The sequence below is a fragment of the Anser brachyrhynchus genome (assembly GCF_964034855.1).
Source record: "Anser brachyrhynchus genome assembly, chromosome: 18".
NCBI lineage: Eukaryota > Metazoa > Chordata > Aves > Anseriformes > Anatidae > Anser > Anser brachyrhynchus.
The window spans coordinates 5,160,100-5,181,297 of record NC_137711.1 but is presented as its reverse complement, the minus strand read 5'-3'; the positions used below and the strand labels follow the sequence as shown (position 1 = coordinate 5,181,297).

Genomic DNA, 21,198 nt, shown 5'->3' with positions numbered 1-21,198 from the left:
CTCTTGGCACTGACACTAATGTCTGAGGGACTGTGGGACCGCAGACCGGCAGCACTTCCAGGTGCCGGGTCTGACCCCACAGCAATCGTGGTTCATCCTGGCTGCGGGATGCAGGGAAAGAGGAAAGCACTGAAATCAGCATCTCCTGACCTCGTGACGTTCTTACCGCCATTTGTGCATTTTCCTCCGTTTTAGTTGTACAAGCATGTTGTCAGCTCCTGGAAGCCTTGCAAAGGTGTACGTGTGTATGCACTGAAAGGTGGCCTGTGGTTTGCCATCTAGATTTGGCTCCAGGAGTGACAGAGATGGGAGCAAAGACTGGGGGGATTTACACCAGCTGAAGACCTGGGCTATATGTTGCAACATACCTCTCGCAAAGTAAACATGGCCTTGCATCATAAACCAGAGGCTGGGGCCAAGAAACAGCTCAGCTGGAGAAGGCACAAAATCAGGAGAGCACAAGCCCGTTCAGGTGAGAGAGCTGTATCTAAAAACATGCCCTGACATACTCGCAAGAGGAGGGTAGGTATTTCTGAAGCTATTTTTTTCTTGCAGCTCCCCAAGCCTCTGAGCTCATTAAAATGAAGACGCTCTAATTTCCAGGAGGGGCCAAGAGGGAAAGGTCAAGGAAGGACTGCTTTGTAATGTCAGATCTCAGATTCCGGCAAGAACAGCAGCAGAGTTTTCATTAAGCCACCGTCAAATGCTAAATTACTGTGCTACTGACAGAAAGTAGGACGGCCACTGCCTTATATGCAAAAGGCAGTGAAAGAAATGACCTGATGGTTTACTGCTTGTGTACAGGTCTGCCTTCTGCGATGCACAGGTCACTGTACAGGCCTACCAGAAATGAGACCTCAGCTTGGCAAAGCCGCAGCTCTGGTGGCAGCAGCTGGCCCTGCCTGTGTGAGGGCAGCCAGCACCGCTGTGCCCGCGGCGTCACGCGTCCCCTCCACACCAGGGGCTTTCATCCACAGGAGCCCAGTTCTGAGGGCACAAAAACACACAGAGAATGAGGTGCTTTGCCAAATACTGAAGTCTCTAAAACAAGCAAAGGAGCTGTTTTCGTTGTTGCGCCAAGCCTGCAGCAATGCAAGGAAGCCCAGGGAACCCAGTGCAATCTCTGCTAAGGGGCGTGCTCGGCCTCTCGGGGGGGGCTCAGCTGTAAGCCCAGAGCTGCTGCTTGTCTCCTTGGGCTTTGCATTTCCTGACAGGCATCAGAGGAAGGCAGTCGGATTAGACAAATTCCAACGGAAACAAATATTTGATTTCCTTCATCCCATCTGCACTTTGAAATTCCTGCCTGGCCCAACGTACCTAACGAGTAGCAAAAGCCATGGCCTGAGGCCCTTAACGGAAAGCAAAGGGAGGGGCTGCCTCCCAGGGTGCTGCCTGCTCCTCTCAGCACAGCTGTCCTGTCTTTTAACAGTTAATTAGCTGGAGCAATTAGTGGTCATGGTGTTGTACAAAGAGCAACATGGAGTGTGAAAACCACAGAGAGGTGCTGGACCTGAAACCAGGGCGCAAATGGCAGAAGCCCTCGGGCAGCTCCCCCAGCAGCCCCATCACGTCCTGACACCAGCCACACGGTCACTGTGTGGCCCCATGGGCTCGGACCTTCTCTCCTGCTCCCTGTGTGCTTCCAGTAGATCACCAGCGTGCAAATCCTGGTGGTCCGTGGGGAGACACAAAGCACACATGGGGGCTGTGCCTGGATCCCAGAACACAGTTTTGGGGAAGATGATGCTCAGGAGGGCGACTGCTTCATGCAGCTGACTGTCAGAGCACCTGCACTGTGGCATGAACTTTTGGGAGAAGGAAGAGGGAGATCCGAGGGGCAGGGAAGGATGAGAATCAAGCTGGGGTGACTTCTGAGTTAAAGTCGAGATACCATAATACCAGGTGAAAATAGAAACACCTGTGATCTTTATACAACAACCTGTAATTATGTGCACAAAGGCACACGTCTCTGAGTCTGTAGGTGTGTGCATGCATTATGCATTAACGTGTACAACAGCCAAATAAGCTGGCAAAGTTGCTTTTCCTTCTATACTACCTTTAACTAGGAGACACACGTTACAAATGTTTCAAGTTTTCAAATCCGTGGCAAACATCACAGCACTTTCTGTCTTCTCTTTGAAGGCCAGAACCTTCTGCTTTGCTTCCCCCCGTACCCGCTGCGGCCACCCCACTATGACAGGGTGCAGTGCTGCTGGGCATCCCACATTGTAAACAGGAAAGCTGATAGTGCAGGGATGCAATAGGGTGGCACGGGGAGGCAGTGAGCCCTGGCACATCATCTTCCCCTGTACAGATTTGGTGGGACACAGCAGTCCCTGGAAATCTGCCTGGCACAGGTGGGGGCTGCGTGGGGGTCTTGTGGGAGGCTGCACTGCCCCACAGCCAGCACCGTGCCTACAGACCCGCTGGTGACATGCGGCCACCTCACCCTGCTCCGTCCCGGGCACCGCCTGCCCCCAGCGGGGTCACCGTCAGGCACACTGGTTTTAACCCCAAAGTGTCCCTTTGAACTCAGAGCTTAGCTGAGCCCTCGTTACCTTCTGGCGGGTTATTCTGCGAGCCTGAGCTGGGCATGATCTGGCCAACGAAGCTTTATCTGCTCAGGCAGGGAAGCTGGTGCCCTGCAGGAGCAGAGCTAATCTGGCAGGGTGGTGCCGAAACAGCGAACGGCAAATTTTGCCAGGTGCGAGATGATGCTCTCAAGGGCTGAGCAGGATGTGGTGCTCAGGAGACCACCCCATGCCCACGGCACCAGCTGGGTAGCTCCTAATAGCAAAGCTGGACCTGGCCTAAACCAGGTAAGAGCAAGACTTTGTGAAGTGTTATCGACAGAGAGGCACACGGAGGGCACAGCCTGGCCTTTCATCATTTTCCTTCACCTTTTCCATCCAGTGAGCATGCCTTCACTTCTGCTTTAAAAGACAGCAGCGATCTGGGCTCTCCAGTTTCTGTGCTCTGCTCCAGGTTACCCCGTGCACTCCCCAGCACAGACAGCACAGCAGGCCCACGGCGCGGCACGCCTGCTCCCCACCAGCTGTTCTACTTCAGCAAAACAGGAAACTGAGATCCTACGACACGACCGCGCTGCAAAGCTCTGCCCCTGCGGCACGCACGCTGTAACTTTCGGGGGAAGCTGCAGCGGGTATGCTTCAGTCCCTCTGATGCTGCACCTTGGTTTTGCCCTCTTGCTGAAGACACCTTTGCTTGTCCCTCCCAGATGCAATGCACTGAGCTGGGGGTAGGGGGGGTGCTCCCTCCCACTGCACGCCAACATTTAGGATCAAAACCAGGCATTCACCTTCAGCAGATGAACTGGGGAAAGCATTTTCTTTTTGCAAAAGAGGAAGACTGGTGAGTCCAGCTGCAGAGCCATTTCCCATTAAGCAGCCCACAATATCATCTTACATCCTCCTAGTGACAGTTTGTCTGCTACCCCACAGAGCAGCTGGACTTTTGTAACGCTGAGAACACAAAATCCCAAGCGGAGGGAACCCTGGGGATCTGCCATGTTGCAAAGCTGGTGAGACAAAATCAGCTGGAGAGAAAGGAAAAGGATCCCTCATCCCTCCAACGCTATAAAGATAGCAGCAGAAGAGGAGCACGCGTCCTCCCAGACCCAATAACCTTGCCCAGATGGTCACAAAACCACGCAGGCTGGATGATGCCAAGCCATGTCCTCCCTGGTGGCGGCTGTAAGCTCCCCCTTGCCCTGGCAGCTCCCTGACCCCTACCACAACAAGCTGGTAAAACCGCTGTCCTGCCAAGGAGTGCAACCACCAGCACGTTTCGTAACTACCCAGCCCAGGGTCATGGAGTTAACACTTCACAGTTATTTTCTCCATGCCAGAATGAGTTAAGGTAGGAGCCTCTGCCCCGGCTTTGAATTTCCTGGCTTTCCCCATCTGCGTCACAACACGATTCTTCCCAGCCAGCCTCTTCCTCAGATGTTCAGAGTTAGCGTTGGGAGCCCAGCCAGCTCTCCTTCCCAAAACAAACACGGGGCCTCCTGATGCCAGAGATTTGACTTCTATTCAATACCCCAGGGACAAAGCTCTCGGCTTTACAAGCACTGCCCCGATTCTCAATTCTGCAGAGGTATATAAATAAAAATGCAGCTTTTAGAGAGCCTTGTCTGCACTAGAAAAGACTTGATGGCATGTCCCTACAAGCTGCCTCTCTGCATCAACCGTAAATAGAGCCTCAATTAATTAAAGCTGTTCTTTGCCAGGTTAGCATACACTGTTTTAGCAAGGAAAATAAGGCTTATTGTCAAATTGTTTTTACCTTGTATGACATCTGCCTTGGAGTTTTTGCTAGTAATAAAACCACCCACCCATTATTAAACCACCCTGAAACCTAATGCCTAAAACTGTCTAAACCTAATGCCCCGAAGAATGATAAAGTACCCATCTTGATAGAAAAGCTTTGCTTTCCCTTCAACAGCTCTGGGTTCACATCTGCTCTGCTGCTGCTACCTGCGTGCTTTGCCTGGAGGGCCAGCAACTGCAGAGCTGCTGGTGGCTGATGAGAAGTGATTCAGTGGAAATCCTGCCATGAGCCCTGAAGATAGCAAGCCACATCACCACACTGCCGCATGCAGGCAACAAGCTGAAATCCAGAGTGATCCACCCTCTGCGCTAAGGGAAGTGCCCTCAGCCTCCAGCAAGCCAGGGCTTCCCCTTCTTTTGGAAGAGGAGGAGAAAAATACGTGACTCATGGCAAAAATTTGCTTAATATGCTCCTGAAAGGGGAAGAACATGCAGAGAAAAGGAAAGAAAACACCTGTAATAAATACTGCACTCCTATCACTATTAATATTCTCCCATCAAGTAGTGTCTTTTCTGTCGGTTGGGGAGGGTAAGAGGCAAACCAGCCATACCCAACAAACATGGCCCGTGCAGACATTACATCACGTGCTGCTACTTTATTTGATCCACCTTTCCTGTGTGTATTGGCCTTGATCTATGAGTGCCCAGTTTCCAGCAATAAACTCAAGGCAACTCCCCGGAGCGTCCAGGCCTCTGTGGCGTCACCTGAAGGCAGGCGTGGAGGGGGTGCCGGCCTCCTGCCTCCCCTCCCTGTCTTGTGAGGCTTAGGCCCAGAACTGGCCTGAAATTGTAAATCTATTTTATTTCAAAGTGGTGTGGTTGGGATAAGAAAATAACAAAAATATTACCTAATGAAACTGTATGAAAATATGAATGATTTAGGCAACATCATGAGGTGGATGCTAAGCCTGTATTCTTTGCTCACGCTGAAGTCAAGAACAGCTAAGCTCAGTGTATTTTTAGGGTAATGAAAAGCTATACTGTGGGCCCAAAACACTGAAATACTGAAAGAGCAGTATGTGGGTGCTTCAGCAGTACATCCAAGTCTGCTGTGTGCTCCAGAACAGGCACATGTCTAATCAGAGTAGATTAATAATTCATAATTAACAGTATCTCGATAGCACCACCCATGACAGAATCTCATGTTCCTTCATAAATATTAATTAAACCAACCTGACACCCCAGCTGTGTAACAACGATTACTGCCATTAGCAGATGGAGGAACTGGGGCACGGTTTCCCTGCCCACACGGGGCACCCATTGCAGTGACCCAGCGCAAGCCCAGGGTGAGGGACACGGCGCTGGGTTCGGGTGCCTCGTGACAGCCACCTGCCTCCCAAACTGTCACCCCGACTGGCACGGCGGGGTAGAAGGTCTTCATGGAAGGCTGAACGCCAAGCACTGCCATTTTGAGAGGGGGCCGAGCAGCAGCATCTCCGAGGAGACCAGAAGGCCTGAGGAGCAGCGAGCGAGGAGACAAAAAGAGGAGCTGCGGTAGGAAGCTAGAGATGGCAGCAGGTCTGGTTTTCCCATTTTTTGTATTTCTGGGATGGTTTTCTCTTGCTAAGCTAGATAGCTTTCCACTGTGAGTGTCAGGGTGATTTGTAAACGACTCGTTTAGCTTTCCATCACCCCAGCACTGGGGAGTGAATCGCTACCCAGGGTCCCCCCAGCTGCCCCAGGAGCCCTCCCAGGCAGCGGCAGCTGCCCGCAGACACCAAACGCCCTCTCACAGCTTCCTCACATGCACATCCTCACCACGGCTCCGGCCATCACTTCATCTGGCACCAAAAAGCAGTTATTTGGGGTTCAGGCTGCAAAAGTCCTCTAGGGATATCAGCGACATGCCTGCACGTACTTTCAAGGCCCAGGCCCCTACAAAACAGGACAGACGCAGAACAGGGAGTTGGGCCCTTGCGAGAGACAAACGCTTGGGCTGGAGCAGGAGCCACAAGCTAATGCTTTGCCTTGCAGAAAGTACAGAGGTAGCTATGAGACGTGCAGTTTCTAATCCACCTAGAAGATGGCATGCCAGGCTATAGGGCTGCCCTGCACCTTAAGCAGTATTGGCTCCTGGCTGGGAGGACAGCGCTTCTCATTAAACACCCCATATCAAATCCTCTGCCTCTCGGTGCTCCCACCTGAGTGGCAGCACTACACAAGCTGAATAGCTGATATGGCAGGGGAGGTGGGTCTGGGCAGCAAAACCCATTCTTAATCTCTTCTTGCAGCCAAGGGGTTGTACTTGGATGTGTTACTGGGCTTCTATACTTAGCACCATCAGAGGATGAGCATTTGCATCACAATAACAACGTGCTAATAAAAAATGAGGGAAAATTTATCCCTTTCGAAATTCTAAAAACCTCACTGCATGGGAAGCAGTTCTCCCTTGTGAACGTGGGTTAGTCTGTCTGGGCTAATCCCCTATTCATATGTAGTGGCTTATTAGGGATTTTAAAAAAACACTGAAGGCTTAGACAGTATATTTACAGTGGAACAGACTCACACAAACTATATATTTTATTTAAGCAATAAATTTAATGATACATTTGACTTGAATTAATGTTGGAGAAATCTAGAAATCTGTTCTTTTCTTTCCTGTTACTTCTATGAAACCCTTTAATAAAGGCTTTACAGAAGCAGTAATATATAACTTTAAAAGGGTATTAATGCCAGTTGAAAAAGAGCCAACACAGACTGAATTCCTGCCTCCTGCAGAACAGCAATAAATCCTCCCACCGGCACTCAGTTCCATTCAAGCCACAGAACTGCAGCCTGTCTGAGCCCTGCGGTGACCACAGCTCACTCGAAACAAGAGCCCTAAGGGCCCTATGGCCACATTTTCCCAGATTTACAGCAGCTCCCTCACCGACTTCTCTGCTCTCTGTGATTTGGGTATATTTTGTTTTGTTAGAAACTACTGGGGGTGGTTCATGGAGCAAAATTCAAGTGCAGCCTCTGCATGCCAACTCTGTAGTGACCCCGTTGTGAACCCCACAAATGTCTGAGAGAAATCTCATTGCAGAGGGCAGAGAGAATTAATGTGAAACAGAGCAGAGAGAAGCACAAGGGGAACATGAGCTGCCAGGGATGCCCCACAAGCCAAGGGCAGAGCTGGAAACAGAGCTGGTTTCCTAAATCACTGTCGATTCATCCAATGCTCTCCAACTCATACTGCTTCTGAATAAATGCTAACACCATCTTTATCACCATCTTATTCATGTGGCACTCTAGTTCAAAACAGTATTTCTATGCTAGATATCCAGGACTTGCAACATTACCTAATCCTCTAGGCAAAACACATGTCCACAGGGGGACAGTTACGATTAAGTGAGGCCCAACTCCACAGTTAGCTGAATGGCAATGGAAACGCCAGATATGGAGCATGTGCAGAGGGCTACATGGCAGGTCCAGCAGCAAAGCCTGTTCTCAGGATGCTTTTTATACCACGGCAATCCCAGCAAGGGATGTGCCCTCAGTCCAGCACATTTTAAGGAAAATGGCTGCACTGCACAGCTACCCACACCCATGGCAGAGGACCACAAGCACTCAAGGGACAGCAGCTTCAAGGGCATTTTCCTGCGAGCTCAGCCTGGTAAATGCCCATCTGCAGGCACTAATCCTGCCCAGCCACAAGCAAAGCGCTGTAGCAGAGACCTCCATAAAGCACTAACACCATTCACAGTGACTTGGTTATTTGTGATTCTCTGTACTTAGCCGAGGGTGCTCTCCCTGCTTTAAGTACACCAATGCTGTTCTACTACAGGCAAAGCTTTAAGAAACCCATTTTTTCCCCACTGGGTACACAAAGTCCTGTTGCACTTTAGTCCCTCATCCTCCGGAAGGGGATTTTGCCTGCTGTTCATAAGTCCTATCAGGAGGAAAATGTCATTTGCTGCTTTTAGCTCCACGTTTCAGGACAGAGTCCACCAACTCTATCACAGCCGATAAGTTTTCATAGAGCTAAGCGCTGTGCTCCTCAGAACTGCTCCCCTGCTCGCAGCGCCCCGGGCACTGCCTGCGGCATCGCAGCCCGGCTTCCTATCTACAGCTTTAGCAAGGAAACAACCACACCAAAATCAACAGATTTGCCACTGATGATTCAAGTAGCCAAGAGTTTTTGGTTGATATACACAAAATATTTGCTGTTAGAGAAAATTATGCATCGGGAGAATTTCTGCTATCTGAAGTATTTATTAATGTAGCTTTGCAAGTCTCTGTCTCTGTATGCATAACTGCTTACTCAAGCACACATTGTGTCAGAAGTACAGCGGCTGGGTTGTGGTACCATTGCACTATTTCCATGACCTTTGACAAAGAACTGTAGACCTTTCTGCTGGCATCGTGGCATTTTATACATCTCACATCAATAAAGAAAACAGCTGTGATGACACTGATATTTTTGATCTGTTTCGTCCCCTCCAACTCTTCTCAGCGAAGATTATTATTGCTGGTCCCTAACACCAAGGATCCCTTATCACTGAGGAGGCTCCTTGCATGCTAGATGATGTACACACATGCATCAAAAAGCTTTAAAGAGCTTACAAGCTAAAGATAAGGCAGGCAGGAGAGCCCAAGGAGTGGTAACGCTGGCCTGCCTGGGTGCCACAGGCCACAACATACCAGCAGCTCAGTCACTGCCAAACTCTGCCAAAAGCACCAGAACCTGCAGTTAATTAACTGAACTTTTTTAGTGCTAAACAAGCAAAACAAGGCATTCAACATAGTTATTTCAGTACGATATGTGGCAGAGGACCATGCCACCAACAAAATTTACCAGCTGTTTCACCATGTTGTGGTTTTTACTCCAGTCCCCAGCTCTCACCTTCCTTCCAAAATGAGGTGCACCTCTGACACACAAGGCTGCAAAGGACAGCTTGAAAACTAAATTCTTGAGGATGAGATCAGGTTTTGACACCCCTTCTTTCTCCCCCAGAAAAACAAGCAACCACCACCATCACAAAAAAAACCTACATTCTGCCTGTTTCTTTTTTAATTCAGAAAAATACAAAGCTACCCTCTGTCTCAGGATTTCTTCTCCAGCGCCAGGATGCTCTGCAGCCTGACGCGTAAATCAGCATGGCTGGGGATGCAGCGCAGGTTGCTGCCCAGCTGGAGCACAAACTGTGCAATCCAGCTGACAGCTTTACTCAGTCGTGGTTTGAATTTGCTGCAGTTTATTTCTGGAGGCGTTTAAAATGCCTGTCTAGAAGGTGTCAGGACTGCTGCACCCAGTGAGTCATCCACTACGCCTGATGTAGGCTGGTAATAAATCTGCCCCAGTGCTTACTAAAGCTTTGTACAGGCCTCGGCAGGTACTTCGCACAAAGATGACGTAAAACAGCGAATAGGAGAGATAACTGCAACTGTGTGGGTCTGGTGCTATTTTTCCCTTAATAATCTTTTGTTAGGATCTGCCAGTTAAGAAGTGCTGTACACAATAACTCCAGCCATCTGCCCCAAGGGATGCAGTAACATAACATCAAGCATCCTGCATTAGGATTTCAGAGAACAGATTTCAGTTTTCTGCGCTCGGGTAGAACAAACCAACTTACATCATGAATTTCCTGTAGCCAAATTAGTGATATATATATATATACGTATGTACACGCACACACAAACATATATATGTATAAAAAGCTAGCTTGGCCACCAGTAGCAGAGTGCAGCAGGGACCAACGGGGCCAGTGGCTGCCCAGCACCCCGGGGGGGTTGCAGCCCGGGCTGGGGGTGCAGCAGGACCCAGCTGGCTCCAAGCAGCTCGGAGCATCTGCACAGTGCTGCACCCACTCCAGTGGCTCCGAGCTCAGCATCCCTGTTGTCTGCCCCTTTGTGCTTCACCTCCAGGACAAAGAAAACATTTCTCTTTCTTGTGGGAGACAGTAACTTCAGGGCCAAGAGGGAGAAAAGCAGCAAGATGTAGAAGAAATTAGTTGGCCAAAGAAGGCCCTTAGCTTGTAGCTCCTAAATTATGGGAAGAACAACAGGAGCCAATGCAGATTTACTGGAGATACAACACCAGCCTTCTTGTGGCCCAGAGACACCCAGCTGAAGAGGGGCACAGCCAGAGGAAGGCTCAGAGGTGAGAGGGATGCACAGAAATGCGCACAGAGAGCCGGGACGCGGCTGCATCGCTGCAGGGCCTGCTTCAGTGGGGAGGACAGCGGCAGTGACTGATTCCTATGGCATTACTGGTAAATCTACCCCTGTTCACACTTTCCTTGGGGAAAGAAGCATTGTACCAGGCTTTGCCAGGAAGTATTTTGTGTCCTGTCACATTCCTGTGGGTCTCACCGTGGCAAGGGGCTGCTGTGTGCTGCGCATGGGGGATGAGTGCCAGGACAGGCTGGAGCTGCCCTCAGGGAGCTGACAACAGCACGGGAAGTATTGAATTCTGATGGGAGCAGCAGCTGGCTGCTATCAGAAAGGCGCTATCTCTAACCTTTTGAAATCCTTAAGCATTTCTTTTCTCACTGGAGAGATGAACAGCCTGCCAAGGTCATTTGCACTTGGAAGATGTGCAGAGGCTGCAGGGCAGTGCAGCTCAGCCCATCGGGGCTGGGATGCTTTGCACAACACTACTCCTGCAAAAATAGTGACACCAAACACGACCCGCAGCTAAACCAAAGGCCCTTCTCCAATGCCGGAGCAGGTAACGCGTCACTGCCTCCGGCTGCCAGCAGGCTGCGAGGCAGCACCAGCATAAATGGAAATTAGTCTCGTTATGGATGACAGGCAGCAGTGCAAGCCTGTATCAGCACAGGATACAGCTGAACACAAAACGACCCCTTTGGCAATAGCGCTGTAGCAAATAAATTGGCATCTCAACTTACCTTGTGAACGGGTTATCCTTTTGCAAACGGAGAGTAAACATAGCAGACGAGGCAGGCTGATCGGCAGGAACTGGAGCGCAGGGCAGGTCCCTTCACACAACAGTAGTCCTTTTCCCCGGCAGGTCGGAGGCGTTCTCGTAGGCAGAGACGAGTCCCTTTGCCCAGCGGGTGCCTGGGGAGCCCTGCTGCATCACCACCAGCCGGATGGGAGGCTGGTTGTTCGCAGGGACTTCGGGAGCATATTCCTTGCTGGGATCCTTCCCCCTGCAGTCATAGAGCACGCAGGAGATCAGGAAAACCAGGAGCAAAATAACATAGCTAGCTACCAGAATGATGAGATTCAAGGTAACAGGGTCAATCTCCAAATAAAACTCCATTTGATCCCATACTATGGAGTGCAAACCCGGACAGTGAAGTTTCATATGCACGAGTGAGCGAACGCTAACTGATCAGAATAGATGTATTGGCTTTGCGGTAAAAATACATTAATCCTCAGGTCTCCTGTAGCAATGGATTTCCCCGAACTGGATGATTAAAGCAGCTCAGTTTAATAACTTAAGCTCCTTCTTTTAATGCCACATTGCCTACAGTGGCAGAAGCTAAATTTGAATGCTATATTGACAGCAAAACATCCCCCTTGCTCAGGGACTCTATCTTTCCTTGACAGGCAGGCACCAAACCGTGTTTCCTCTAAGGGCATTTTGCAGGCGCTCCCCCCTAAAGGTGGGTTTGGGCCCCAGACCAAGTCACTGTGGCTGTGGGCTGAATAAAACCGAGCCATTCACTAGTAAATGAGTACAGAGATAAAATAGGGAGAGAGTCATTTGCAAGGTAACTTTTCTCAAACACTAGTCAGCCTGATTCTGATTTCAACAAAACCTTTGTGCCTTGCCCCTGGGCTATAAAGGGCCCTTGAACATGAATTAAAAGCTTTTATTGCCCACTTCCCCATTAGCAGCCCCGGGGACACATCTCCCACTGCCGCAGGCGATGCCCAGCCAGCACTCACAGCCCTGTCCCAACCAGCCAGGTCTGTTGCCACCACAGCTTCTCCAGCCCGGGCAGCACTAATTTCTTTTCCCTACACAGCCTCCCTGCTTGCCAAAAAATGGCCAAGCTGGCAGCGTGGCTGTCCCGTGTCCCGTGCCTGGGAGCGGTGCCAGGCTGCCCAGCCACAAAACCAGCAAGAACTTTTCGCACCTTCAAGGTTTGCATTTCTGAAGCTGATGAGGGAGCAGCGATACACACGCAGCTGCCACACATTGCCTGCTTGTTTCCATGGAAAAGGAAGCTGGAGAGAGCATCCCTCCTCCAAACAGCATTGTACCAGGTGTAGGACACCAGGAAGGCAGATGGGAAGGGCAGGAGATGATGCCAACGAGCACCCAGACCCTACGTCAGCACACTCGCTGCTTCCACGCAAAACTCCAAGGTTTTGGTCAGCATTACAGCACAGGAGGGTCTTAGTAAGAGATTAGGCTGTCTCAGTCTTAGTGCTGCCAGAGCTGTGGAAAAGGGCTTTACGTGTCAGCGGGAATCCGATCCGGCACGTCTAAGCTGTAAGAAATATGTCATGGGGCCATCCGGCTGCCGCAGACCTCGACGCACGCCGCTCATTTTAAGGCCAACATCGTCTGCGTCCCCCCAGTCTGCCCTCACGGCCCTGTTTAGCCCTTAAGACATTCGTATCAGGGAGAAATAAACACAGAGCCGGCACTGCAGGAGGCATGTTGAACGGAGAGGAGGGGAGCCTGCAACAAGAGGATGCGCATTGACGCAAGCCTCGTGCTGCATTTGTCACCCATTACACACACATCCAAAGCCGACTAAACTTGGCTTTTGAGCATAGTTTAGACCAAAACTGTGATGTTTCAAGACAAGGTAAGGCGTTCCAGTATGCAGTTCTCCTCCAAAGCAATGATGAATGGAGCTGGGACTTGGTTTCAGCTTCTAGCTGGGAACATTTGAAAGTCTTTTTAAAATCCCTCCTTAATGACTCAGAAGTACAAGTACCTTTGAAAGGCAGAAGGGTTCATGGTTTTAAAATTCAATCACATTGCACTACAAAAAGTTAGTACCAAAGTAATAAATTATATGTAGTTCACCTGTTGGCAGAGATTTGTGAGAATACACATTTCAGATTATGTTTAGGGGGATTTTGAATTAGTTTAAGTCTTTTAGATTAGTCTCCAAATAAAGCCTAGGCTCTGTAAACTCAGTACCATCCTCACAAAAGCAAGTTGATGTTGTTTTTCTCCCTTTTATTTAAAGATCACCAGAAGGTGAATTTTCTCTAACTCCTCCCACACTGATAGCCAGCACTCAGATTTCGATCTGATGTTGCAGCCAGGAGATGCACGATGTTAAGCATTTAATTTAGCAAGCTTTTAGAGGGACTTGTCAAAAAGTAAAATCTGAAACTTGATTACTGCACCACCTCCTGCCCGGCAAGAGAAAAGCCTCCCCGGTTCTACATCTCTGCAGCTTCCCGAAACAGTGCCTTAGAGCGAAACCACGCCGCGTTTCCAAAGCGCCTCCTGACGGCTGCACCCAGGCCCGAAGCACAGCGAGCAGACCTCGCATTCACGCTTCTGTTGCGACCCCTGGGGCCCCATCCCCGAGCTGCTTGCAGCAGCCTGTGCACTGGAAACTGGAGTCTGCAAGTGGATTTGTCCAACGCACATTGCTTCCTCCCAGCCTGAGTCCAGAGCATGAGAGAGGTGTTGACTTTGATACTCCTGAGCCAAGAACTGCCAGGGTTCAGTACTGTGGCTGGCACCCTTGCCAGGAATATCACGCCTCTCAGGATCCCGTCTGCACACATCCCCAGGCTCTGGACGGTGCAGTCTCACTCCAGCAAGCCAGCATTTCTCCCTGGTCACCATCCCGCCGTCCCCCCTGCCCAGCCCTCTCACCCTGCCCGTGCTGTTCGTGCCACACACCCCGCTCTTAAGAAAAACCTTCCAGATCTGTTTGCGCCTCTACTGATGGAGCGCTGACACCTCTGAGGTGAGCGGGTGTGCATTTCTCCCTGAGCAAATGGGAGTCCTGGAAGTTTTGCAGGATTTGGAAGAACCCAAGCAAGCTGGCACATGGGTTGGGGTGAAGTGCTGCTTTTCTGCAGGACTGGTGTTCCTCGGAAGTCTGCGGTTCAGCTCCGCTGTAACTGCTTCAGAGCCAGATCAGCTCCGCCAGAGCACAGAGAGGGCAATTTGCACAAAGCCTCTGAAATACCCTCTAAAATTGGATTTGCCGGAGTCTGCTATTTATTTTTTCTACTACTTATTTATTTCACCATTCTACCATTTAAACAACAACAACAAAAAAGAACAAGCCCATCCCAGGGTTCAGAGCTCTGAGCTGAAGATCTGAGCCCACCAGTTGCTGCCAATGCAACTCCACATTCAATTCTTCCTGCAGTTTTTTCCTCTTATTTCATCCACATTGATTTATAGACGCTTCTGGATGAAAACACCTTTTTTTATAAGCAACCAATTCAACTGGGGTGAGATATAAAGAAATAAAATGTGCACAAACTGAAAGTTATGTATCTTTAAAAATTTTGCTTGAAATCACTGTATAGTGACCTTCACAACAGATAAGTTCTGAGGTTATTAAAAAAGGAAACAACTCCTCTATGATCAGAGAGAAATGATATTACAGCAAAAGCCTTGGGAAAAGGCCCCAGTGGGACAGTTATAAGCGCTCCCCTTCCTTCAAGTGCAGCCACGGCACAAGTTGAAAGGGGACACAGGCAATGGCTGAAGAAATCAGTCTGCAGGGAAGCACAGCGTCATCTGGTCTGCCGCAGAAGGCCAGCGGAGCAGTGTTTGTCCAACTTGGCCAAGTGAAGCACTAGGTGCCTGCTGTGCTGACTCCAAGCAAAGCTGGTTAGGGCTGACCCCATGAGCATTTCGGCTGGCAGATCCCAGACACAGCAGCCTGGATGGGTGACACGTAGCACAACACACTGGGACGATGCATGCAGCAGAATATCCCAAAGAGAGCAGCCATATGGAAACAAAAAGCAGCATTCAGACCCGGTGCTTCCCAGATGCAGCTGAAGCAGTCGAGAGCACCGGCAGAGCCTGGTGCGTTGCGGGAAGCACTGCTCGACGCAGCTGACCCCATTCCAGCTGGCTGCACCTTGGAGCTGCCGCCCAGCGAGAGCCATCGGTGCTGGGCTTGATTGGCTTATCTGCAGTGTCACTGCTAAAAATAGCCCCTCGTAAATAAATCTCTTCAATCCTGGTGCAGCGTGAACAGAGGGGAACATGGACAACAGCAACAATAATGAATTTCAAACAGAACAACAAACAGGCTGAAATGGGGTGTCCAGAAGGACAGACCAACCACAGGGATCCCATCCTGGCCTTTGCAGTGGGGCACACCAAAAGCCAGCGTGTGGGTTGCTGTCCCAGCCCGTTGGTTCCCCCCTGCAGAAGGCCGCAGCATCGGAGGGAAGTAGCCCACCACGGTCAGCAACCAAACTCTGGTTACTCCAGAACTTACAGCCCAAATCCCAAACGCCCAGAGCAAACCCAGCGAGGGCAGCTCTGCAACACACACGCCATGGGGAACTGATGCAGGGCACGGGACACCTGGGGGGCGAGCGGTGCAGGGGCTCGCAGAAGGGGCACACACCCCTTCGTGCTTAGCCTGCGGCGTGGGGGGGCTCTTTCCCCCCTCCCCACGAGCCGGGCTGGCAGGTAGCTGCCCCTTCACCTCCATGCCCTTATTTCCCATGGGTCCCTCAGCTCAGCGCTGCTCAGAGCCGCCCCCCGGCGCAGCACTGCGGGCCGCCCACACGGGGGCGCCGGGATCGGGGGCGCCCCGGGACCCCCGCGCTGGGCTCTGGGGGCAGCGGGCTCCGTCCTCTGGCAGCGCGTGGGGGGAGAAAAGGTTTTTCCACCGTTGGGGTTTTGCTATGCGCCCTGTCAGGAAGCATTTAAGCACTATGGTTAAAGCATGTCCTGCTCTGTCTATATACATATATATAATATAATCTATTTGATCCCTACAGCTTTAGAAAAGAACTGCTATAACACTCCTCTTGATATGTGAATAGAAATTCAAGAAGATAAAAATGGAAAACACAGCATAGCCACTATGCACAGGACTAGCATACTCAGTTATCTGGGTTGTGGTACCCTCCCAAGACCCTAAACCCACACAAATCCACCAGTCAGCAAAGCACCTGCCTGTGAGACTACGGATGATCCTACAGAGGTGAAAGAGGCAGCTGGCACTTGAGGTTAAGCATGCCCTGCATCTTGCTGAAAAAGGCAGAAGCTCAAAACAAAGATTTAAGCCTTACCATATCAAGCACTGCTCACAGATATTGCCTGCATGACTCCAGCTCCCATCCCCAAACACTTAACCTCCACTACTCCCAAACCCACAACCCCTCAGCACCCAGCAGGCCAACATGCTGGCTATATCTAATTTTCTTTATCTGCAAACCAATTTACGAGAGAGGACTCAGCTGGAGGGGATTTGGTCCTCAGGAAAATGAGCACAACTGCCATAAGGTGGCAGATGCTGCTCAGCTATCTTCCTGGTTGTGCTTCCTTTGTCTCAGGGCTCCGGCTGAGCTGTATGGGATGGAAGCAGGGTGCTGGTGTTTACTCCCACCTGAGCTCCTGCTGGAGGGCTCTGCTGGCATCCGTCCTGCTCTCGTTGGTGCTGCACAAAGCAAAACCCAAAGGGATCTGATTTTGTACCGCGATATATTTTTTTTGGATGTAGATTTTGCAGGCAAAATAATTTTCCCACAGATGACTGTGCACCCCTCCAGGATTATGCATGGCAAAGGAACTGAGGGGTTGGAGAGCTGGACCCCAACCAGCAGGTTCACTAGAAGGGGTGGTCAGGCAGCACTCTCATCACTCTGTTTGTGATCTTTAGTAAGAAGTAACTCAAATGATGCTGAACTTTTATATCAATTAGCTTAACATTTAATATTTTGTTAACATGGAAGTTACGAGTAATTTGAAAGGTAAAACTAGATTTTTAGAACTGTGTTCCAGATCTACATGAGATAAATCTCTATAACTTTATCAATGTGCCTGGACTAGTAACAAGAGAGTGGGTGCCTATCAGTCAGTGCTACTCTGTAGGGTGAGAACATACAGAGGAATAACATCTGAAGAAAAGGAAACATGCTCTTTTTTCATCTCTAGGTAACTTTCCAGCGAGAGCCAAGGAAGCAATGTGAGGGTTTTGACATCTACCCAAGTAAAAGAAACCTTGTCTGTAATGCTGCACCCATGACGCAAGCAAGCACACGAAACTACCTCAAACTGTGGCAAATCTAATTTCACTTGCTGTGATATATTTAGTCAGTCCACATGTCCTTGGCTGCTTGAGAACCATAGTAAAATGTAATTATGTCATTATTAATGTTGAAATGACTTGAAATCAGGAGGAAGAAATTAAAATGCTTGATATTTAATGCAATTCTCCTGGAATGGGTACAGGAGAGCTCAAACGGTATTTCATTTCTGTTGGAGTCAGGCTGCTCGCTTGGTTTGTCTTCTGCCCCATAGCATATTTTACGCAAGAGTTAATAAAGATAATGCACAGATAAAATCAGAACTATGGAGAACAGTTGCATCAAATCCAGTGCATCTCCTTTTGCTTATCCCAGCTGAATTTACTCAAAATTGCACCATATAAACTATCCCATCCTCCCTGTTGTTTCCACTTTGTGCTGCACAAATCATTTTAGCCAAGTCTCTAAGGATACACTTCCCTCATGTCCCTGCCACTGAAGTACATGCTCGTGTGCCTTGCAGAAGTGACATGGATTTAGGTGCACACAGTGTTCAGCCCTGTCATGCACGTTGAGCTGAACCTGGGCTATTAACTACATTGTGGCTGCCAGAAATATAATTACTAATGCAGGTAGTAAAGCACTTAGTATGAGCAAGAGCCATAGCTTCTTGGTGTAGAGTGCTACAGCTTCTTGCTTTGTTACTTATGGCTATATTTTTTCCTTCTGTTTTTTCCCCAATAAACGCGGATTTTGCTAATCTGGCTCCCTGTGACTGCAGCAGGCTGGACAAGAAGCACTTGTGGTCACCTCTTCATGGGCACAGCTACAGCCCAGAAGGGGAAAGTGGTTGCTGGCACCCTTGGGTGACTTCCCAGAAAAGTCAGGTGCAAAAGACGTGTAGGATAAACTCCAATGCCCAGCCTGAGAGAGGGAAGATGAGGAACTGAAGGCTCCGACTTTTTGGCAATGCTGCACACCATTTCTTGCCATTAACAAAACGTGCTGCAGAATAGTTTCCCAGCCTGTTTGGCACAAAATCTATACCTACATCTTTCCACAGGATGACGTCTGTGTATTTGCCTCTCTGTTTGCCTTGAATAAACCTCTGTGGGGTGGGATGTAAGGAATACATCACTATTCCTGGGGCATGTTTGAGTGCTGGCGTGATCATGTTTCAAATCTGCGGGCAATAAATCAGTTTTGCTTCTGAATTCAATCTGCTTTTTCTTGATTTGCTTTCAAGACTCTGCTACCCTGGGACAACTGGCAACACGTAGCTAACTTTCAAGGAACCAAAGGACTTGTATGAGCTGGGAATAGGTAAAAGCTCTTTGCCCGTATGTGTAGGTTTAGAAAGGCAGAATAAAACACAAGTCACTGCGGTCATGAGCAGCCCCTGCTCAAGTTGCTCTGCAAAACCAGTGGCTTCCAGCTCCTGATTGCTGCCTTGCTGAGTGCCCTGCTGGGAGAAGGAGACAGAGAGGAGCTGGATGATGAGAAGAGGAAGGGTTCTCTAAAAGTTACTTGGCAAAATCAGCCTCAGAAGGTCTTGCAGAGCTCTCCGCTTGATGCAGCTGGGGTGCAATGAGAGGGAGAAAACCCCTGAGGTTTTCTAAAGCAGCTTTCCTTGTTTGGTTTGATTTTTCAGGCTCCTCGCTAGGATCTCTGCAAATCTGTATAACATACCGTGTTTGAAGGCAGCAAACTAAATTACCTTTGCCTGAATTTAGCTCTTTTAGGCTTTTTCAGGGAATACAGGCCTCAAAAGAGGATACTTGAATACCAGTCAGACACCTGGTGAACAAGCCAGCTGTTCACAGCTGTTCTTTCCATCTCTCTTTTTCATTGTTTGCAGGAACAATGAAGTGATCGAGGACTAAGAGGGTTGAACTGACAAAAAAAAAAAAAAAAAAAGACCCAAGTGCCAAGCTCTTTAGTGCTCTTTGTAAAACCCAAATAAATGGAAAAATAAATCAAGCTTAGACATCAACAGGAAATTGAAAAGTTACATCAATGGAAGGACAGAAATGTATACGTCAATCATTTGGCTGGAGATGTTGTGGTATAAACAGATTTTTATCACATATAGCTCTCTATTCAAATAATTATGTCCTAGATTTCTTTTGTAAAAGTACACAGGGTACAATTTTGCCAAGAAACCTCTGAGAACAAATATGAAAAACAGAGCAAGACTGGCTTTGCTGTCCCTGATTTTAAGTTTGCAAAGTATTTAAAGCACGAATTTAATTCAGAAAAACAGAAGAGGCTTTTACACAATCCTCCACCAAGTCTTCAGGACTTGTTAGATGCCTACAGCTACGCACATGATGATGTGTTCTGCTGAACAGAGATGGTCTCCTTGAACTGTGCCAGCCCCACCATGTTCAAACCGAGTCAGTGTTGTCACTTTCTCTCTTGTCTCTTCTCATCGTCTCTTTTCTCTCGTTTCTTTTAGTTACTTCGGAAGCCCACAGAGAAAAGTTGAACGTGACAGCAGCCCATCGCCAACCGGGCGCCTGGAGCTCCTGTCCCCGTCACCGCACCTCGCAGCCGACACACAAGGTCAGCCTGGTGCCACCTCCATCGAAAGGACACCGTCCCTCATCATGGGAACCATGCTGCTGCCAGTCGCCCTCGGTGCAGATAACCAGCCCTCGCGGACAAAGCCTTTGCCTTCCTTTTGAGATGTAAGATATCGGTATACAAACAGTAATAAATAACCAGTGTGTCAGCCTGAACTGAATCCTGTTCCCCTGCCTCACCCACTTCCACTCCATTTACCACCAGGATTTTTTTTTTCTTTCTCTGCTTCTTCCACACCCATGTTTTTATTTCTTATTCCCTTGGATAAAAGCGGCTTGCAGCAAGTAGCATCTCCTGGGAGTTTTCCATTTTCAGTGAAGAGGGAACCATATCCCCTGTTGGGAGGTTTGGGCCTCTGGTCTCCTCCTTCCAGCATTACTCCTGACACTTGGTCTTTCTCTCCCCATTGTACAGCGGTCAGTCCTACCATGCTCCTTGGATTTCTTTCTTGGCACCAGGCACATTTTTCTGCTGCAAATATAGCCCAAATCATTTTTGCATTGTTTTCTCCTAGCTGCTATCTTATCATTGCTGCATTGTTTCTTCTTGGCTTCCTCTGTGGTTCCTATCTGTCTTCTGGCTTTTTGTATATCACTGTAGGCTTAACTTCAATCAAGTTTTGATGTCATTCATCACAGCTCTTGTTACCATTATTTCATAAACTTCTGTTTTCACTCTGTTCCTGTCCATGCCTATCAACCTCTCTTACTCTGCTGAACTCAAGTCAAATGTATCGTTCAACTGAGTGAAGAGCCCTGAGCTGAAGTGGAAGTCCAGGTTGTGTGAAGAAGGCTATGAAAATGTTCACAAGCACAACATGAAATGTGGACTTGTTTGCCCTGAGCTCGCCCCAGAATCTCGGAGCTGAGCCCATCTGCCTGAAGCCTCTGTCATGTTCTACATCCCCAACTATGTGACCTTCTGCCAAAGTACAGTTCTGTTTTGAAATCAGGTGCTGCTTATTGTTTCACACATAATTTGTTGAAAAATCCATTTAATACCCATCATTCTGGCTGAGCTCTGCACTGATACTTCAGGTTGCTTTTCCCTAAAACTGTCAATAGTAACACTTCCATATGTTGGTAGGACACAAATGCCCCAACTAAGATCTGCTTCAGTCTGGAAATGAAATTGAAATGCTGAGACCAAAATAAAT

General features: G+C 49.0%; 1 protein-coding gene and 2 long non-coding RNA genes across 7 annotated transcripts in view; 1 reads left to right on the top strand and 2 right to left on the bottom strand.

The window, feature by feature from the left end:
• The window catches only part of SMIM36 (small integral membrane protein 36), a 20,944-nt gene extending 8,679 nt beyond the window's left edge, over window positions 1-12,265 (bottom strand). For 4 of the 5 annotated variants that reach the window (XM_080560474.1, XM_080560473.1, XM_080560470.1 and 1 more), the window contains exon 1: window positions 11,183-12,265. In XM_080560474.1, coding sequence (XP_080416600.1) covers window positions 11,275-11,604 — 330 coding nt within the window. In that variant the 5' untranslated portion in view covers window positions 11,605-12,265 and the 3' untranslated portion in view covers window positions 11,183-11,274. Of the gene's footprint in view, window positions 1-6,115; window positions 6,225-11,182 lie in introns of those variants that run through there. The other variant, XM_080560472.1, reaches the window with a different exon arrangement.
• LOC308179786 overlaps window positions 1-21,198 on the top strand; it is a 23,611-nt gene extending 2,413 nt beyond the window's left edge. The window contains exons 2-4 of the long non-coding RNA XR_013940537.1: window positions 196-472; window positions 2,986-5,867; window positions 19,915-21,198. This is a non-coding gene — a long non-coding RNA (uncharacterized lncRNA). The remainder of the gene's footprint in view (window positions 1-195; window positions 473-2,985; window positions 5,868-19,914) is intronic.
• On the bottom strand, window positions 14,448-16,619 carry LOC308179788. The gene is made up of 2 exons (XR_013940539.1): window positions 16,500-16,619; window positions 14,448-15,430 (listed from the first exon to the last, which is right to left on the bottom strand). It is a non-coding gene; the product is annotated as an uncharacterized lncRNA (long non-coding RNA).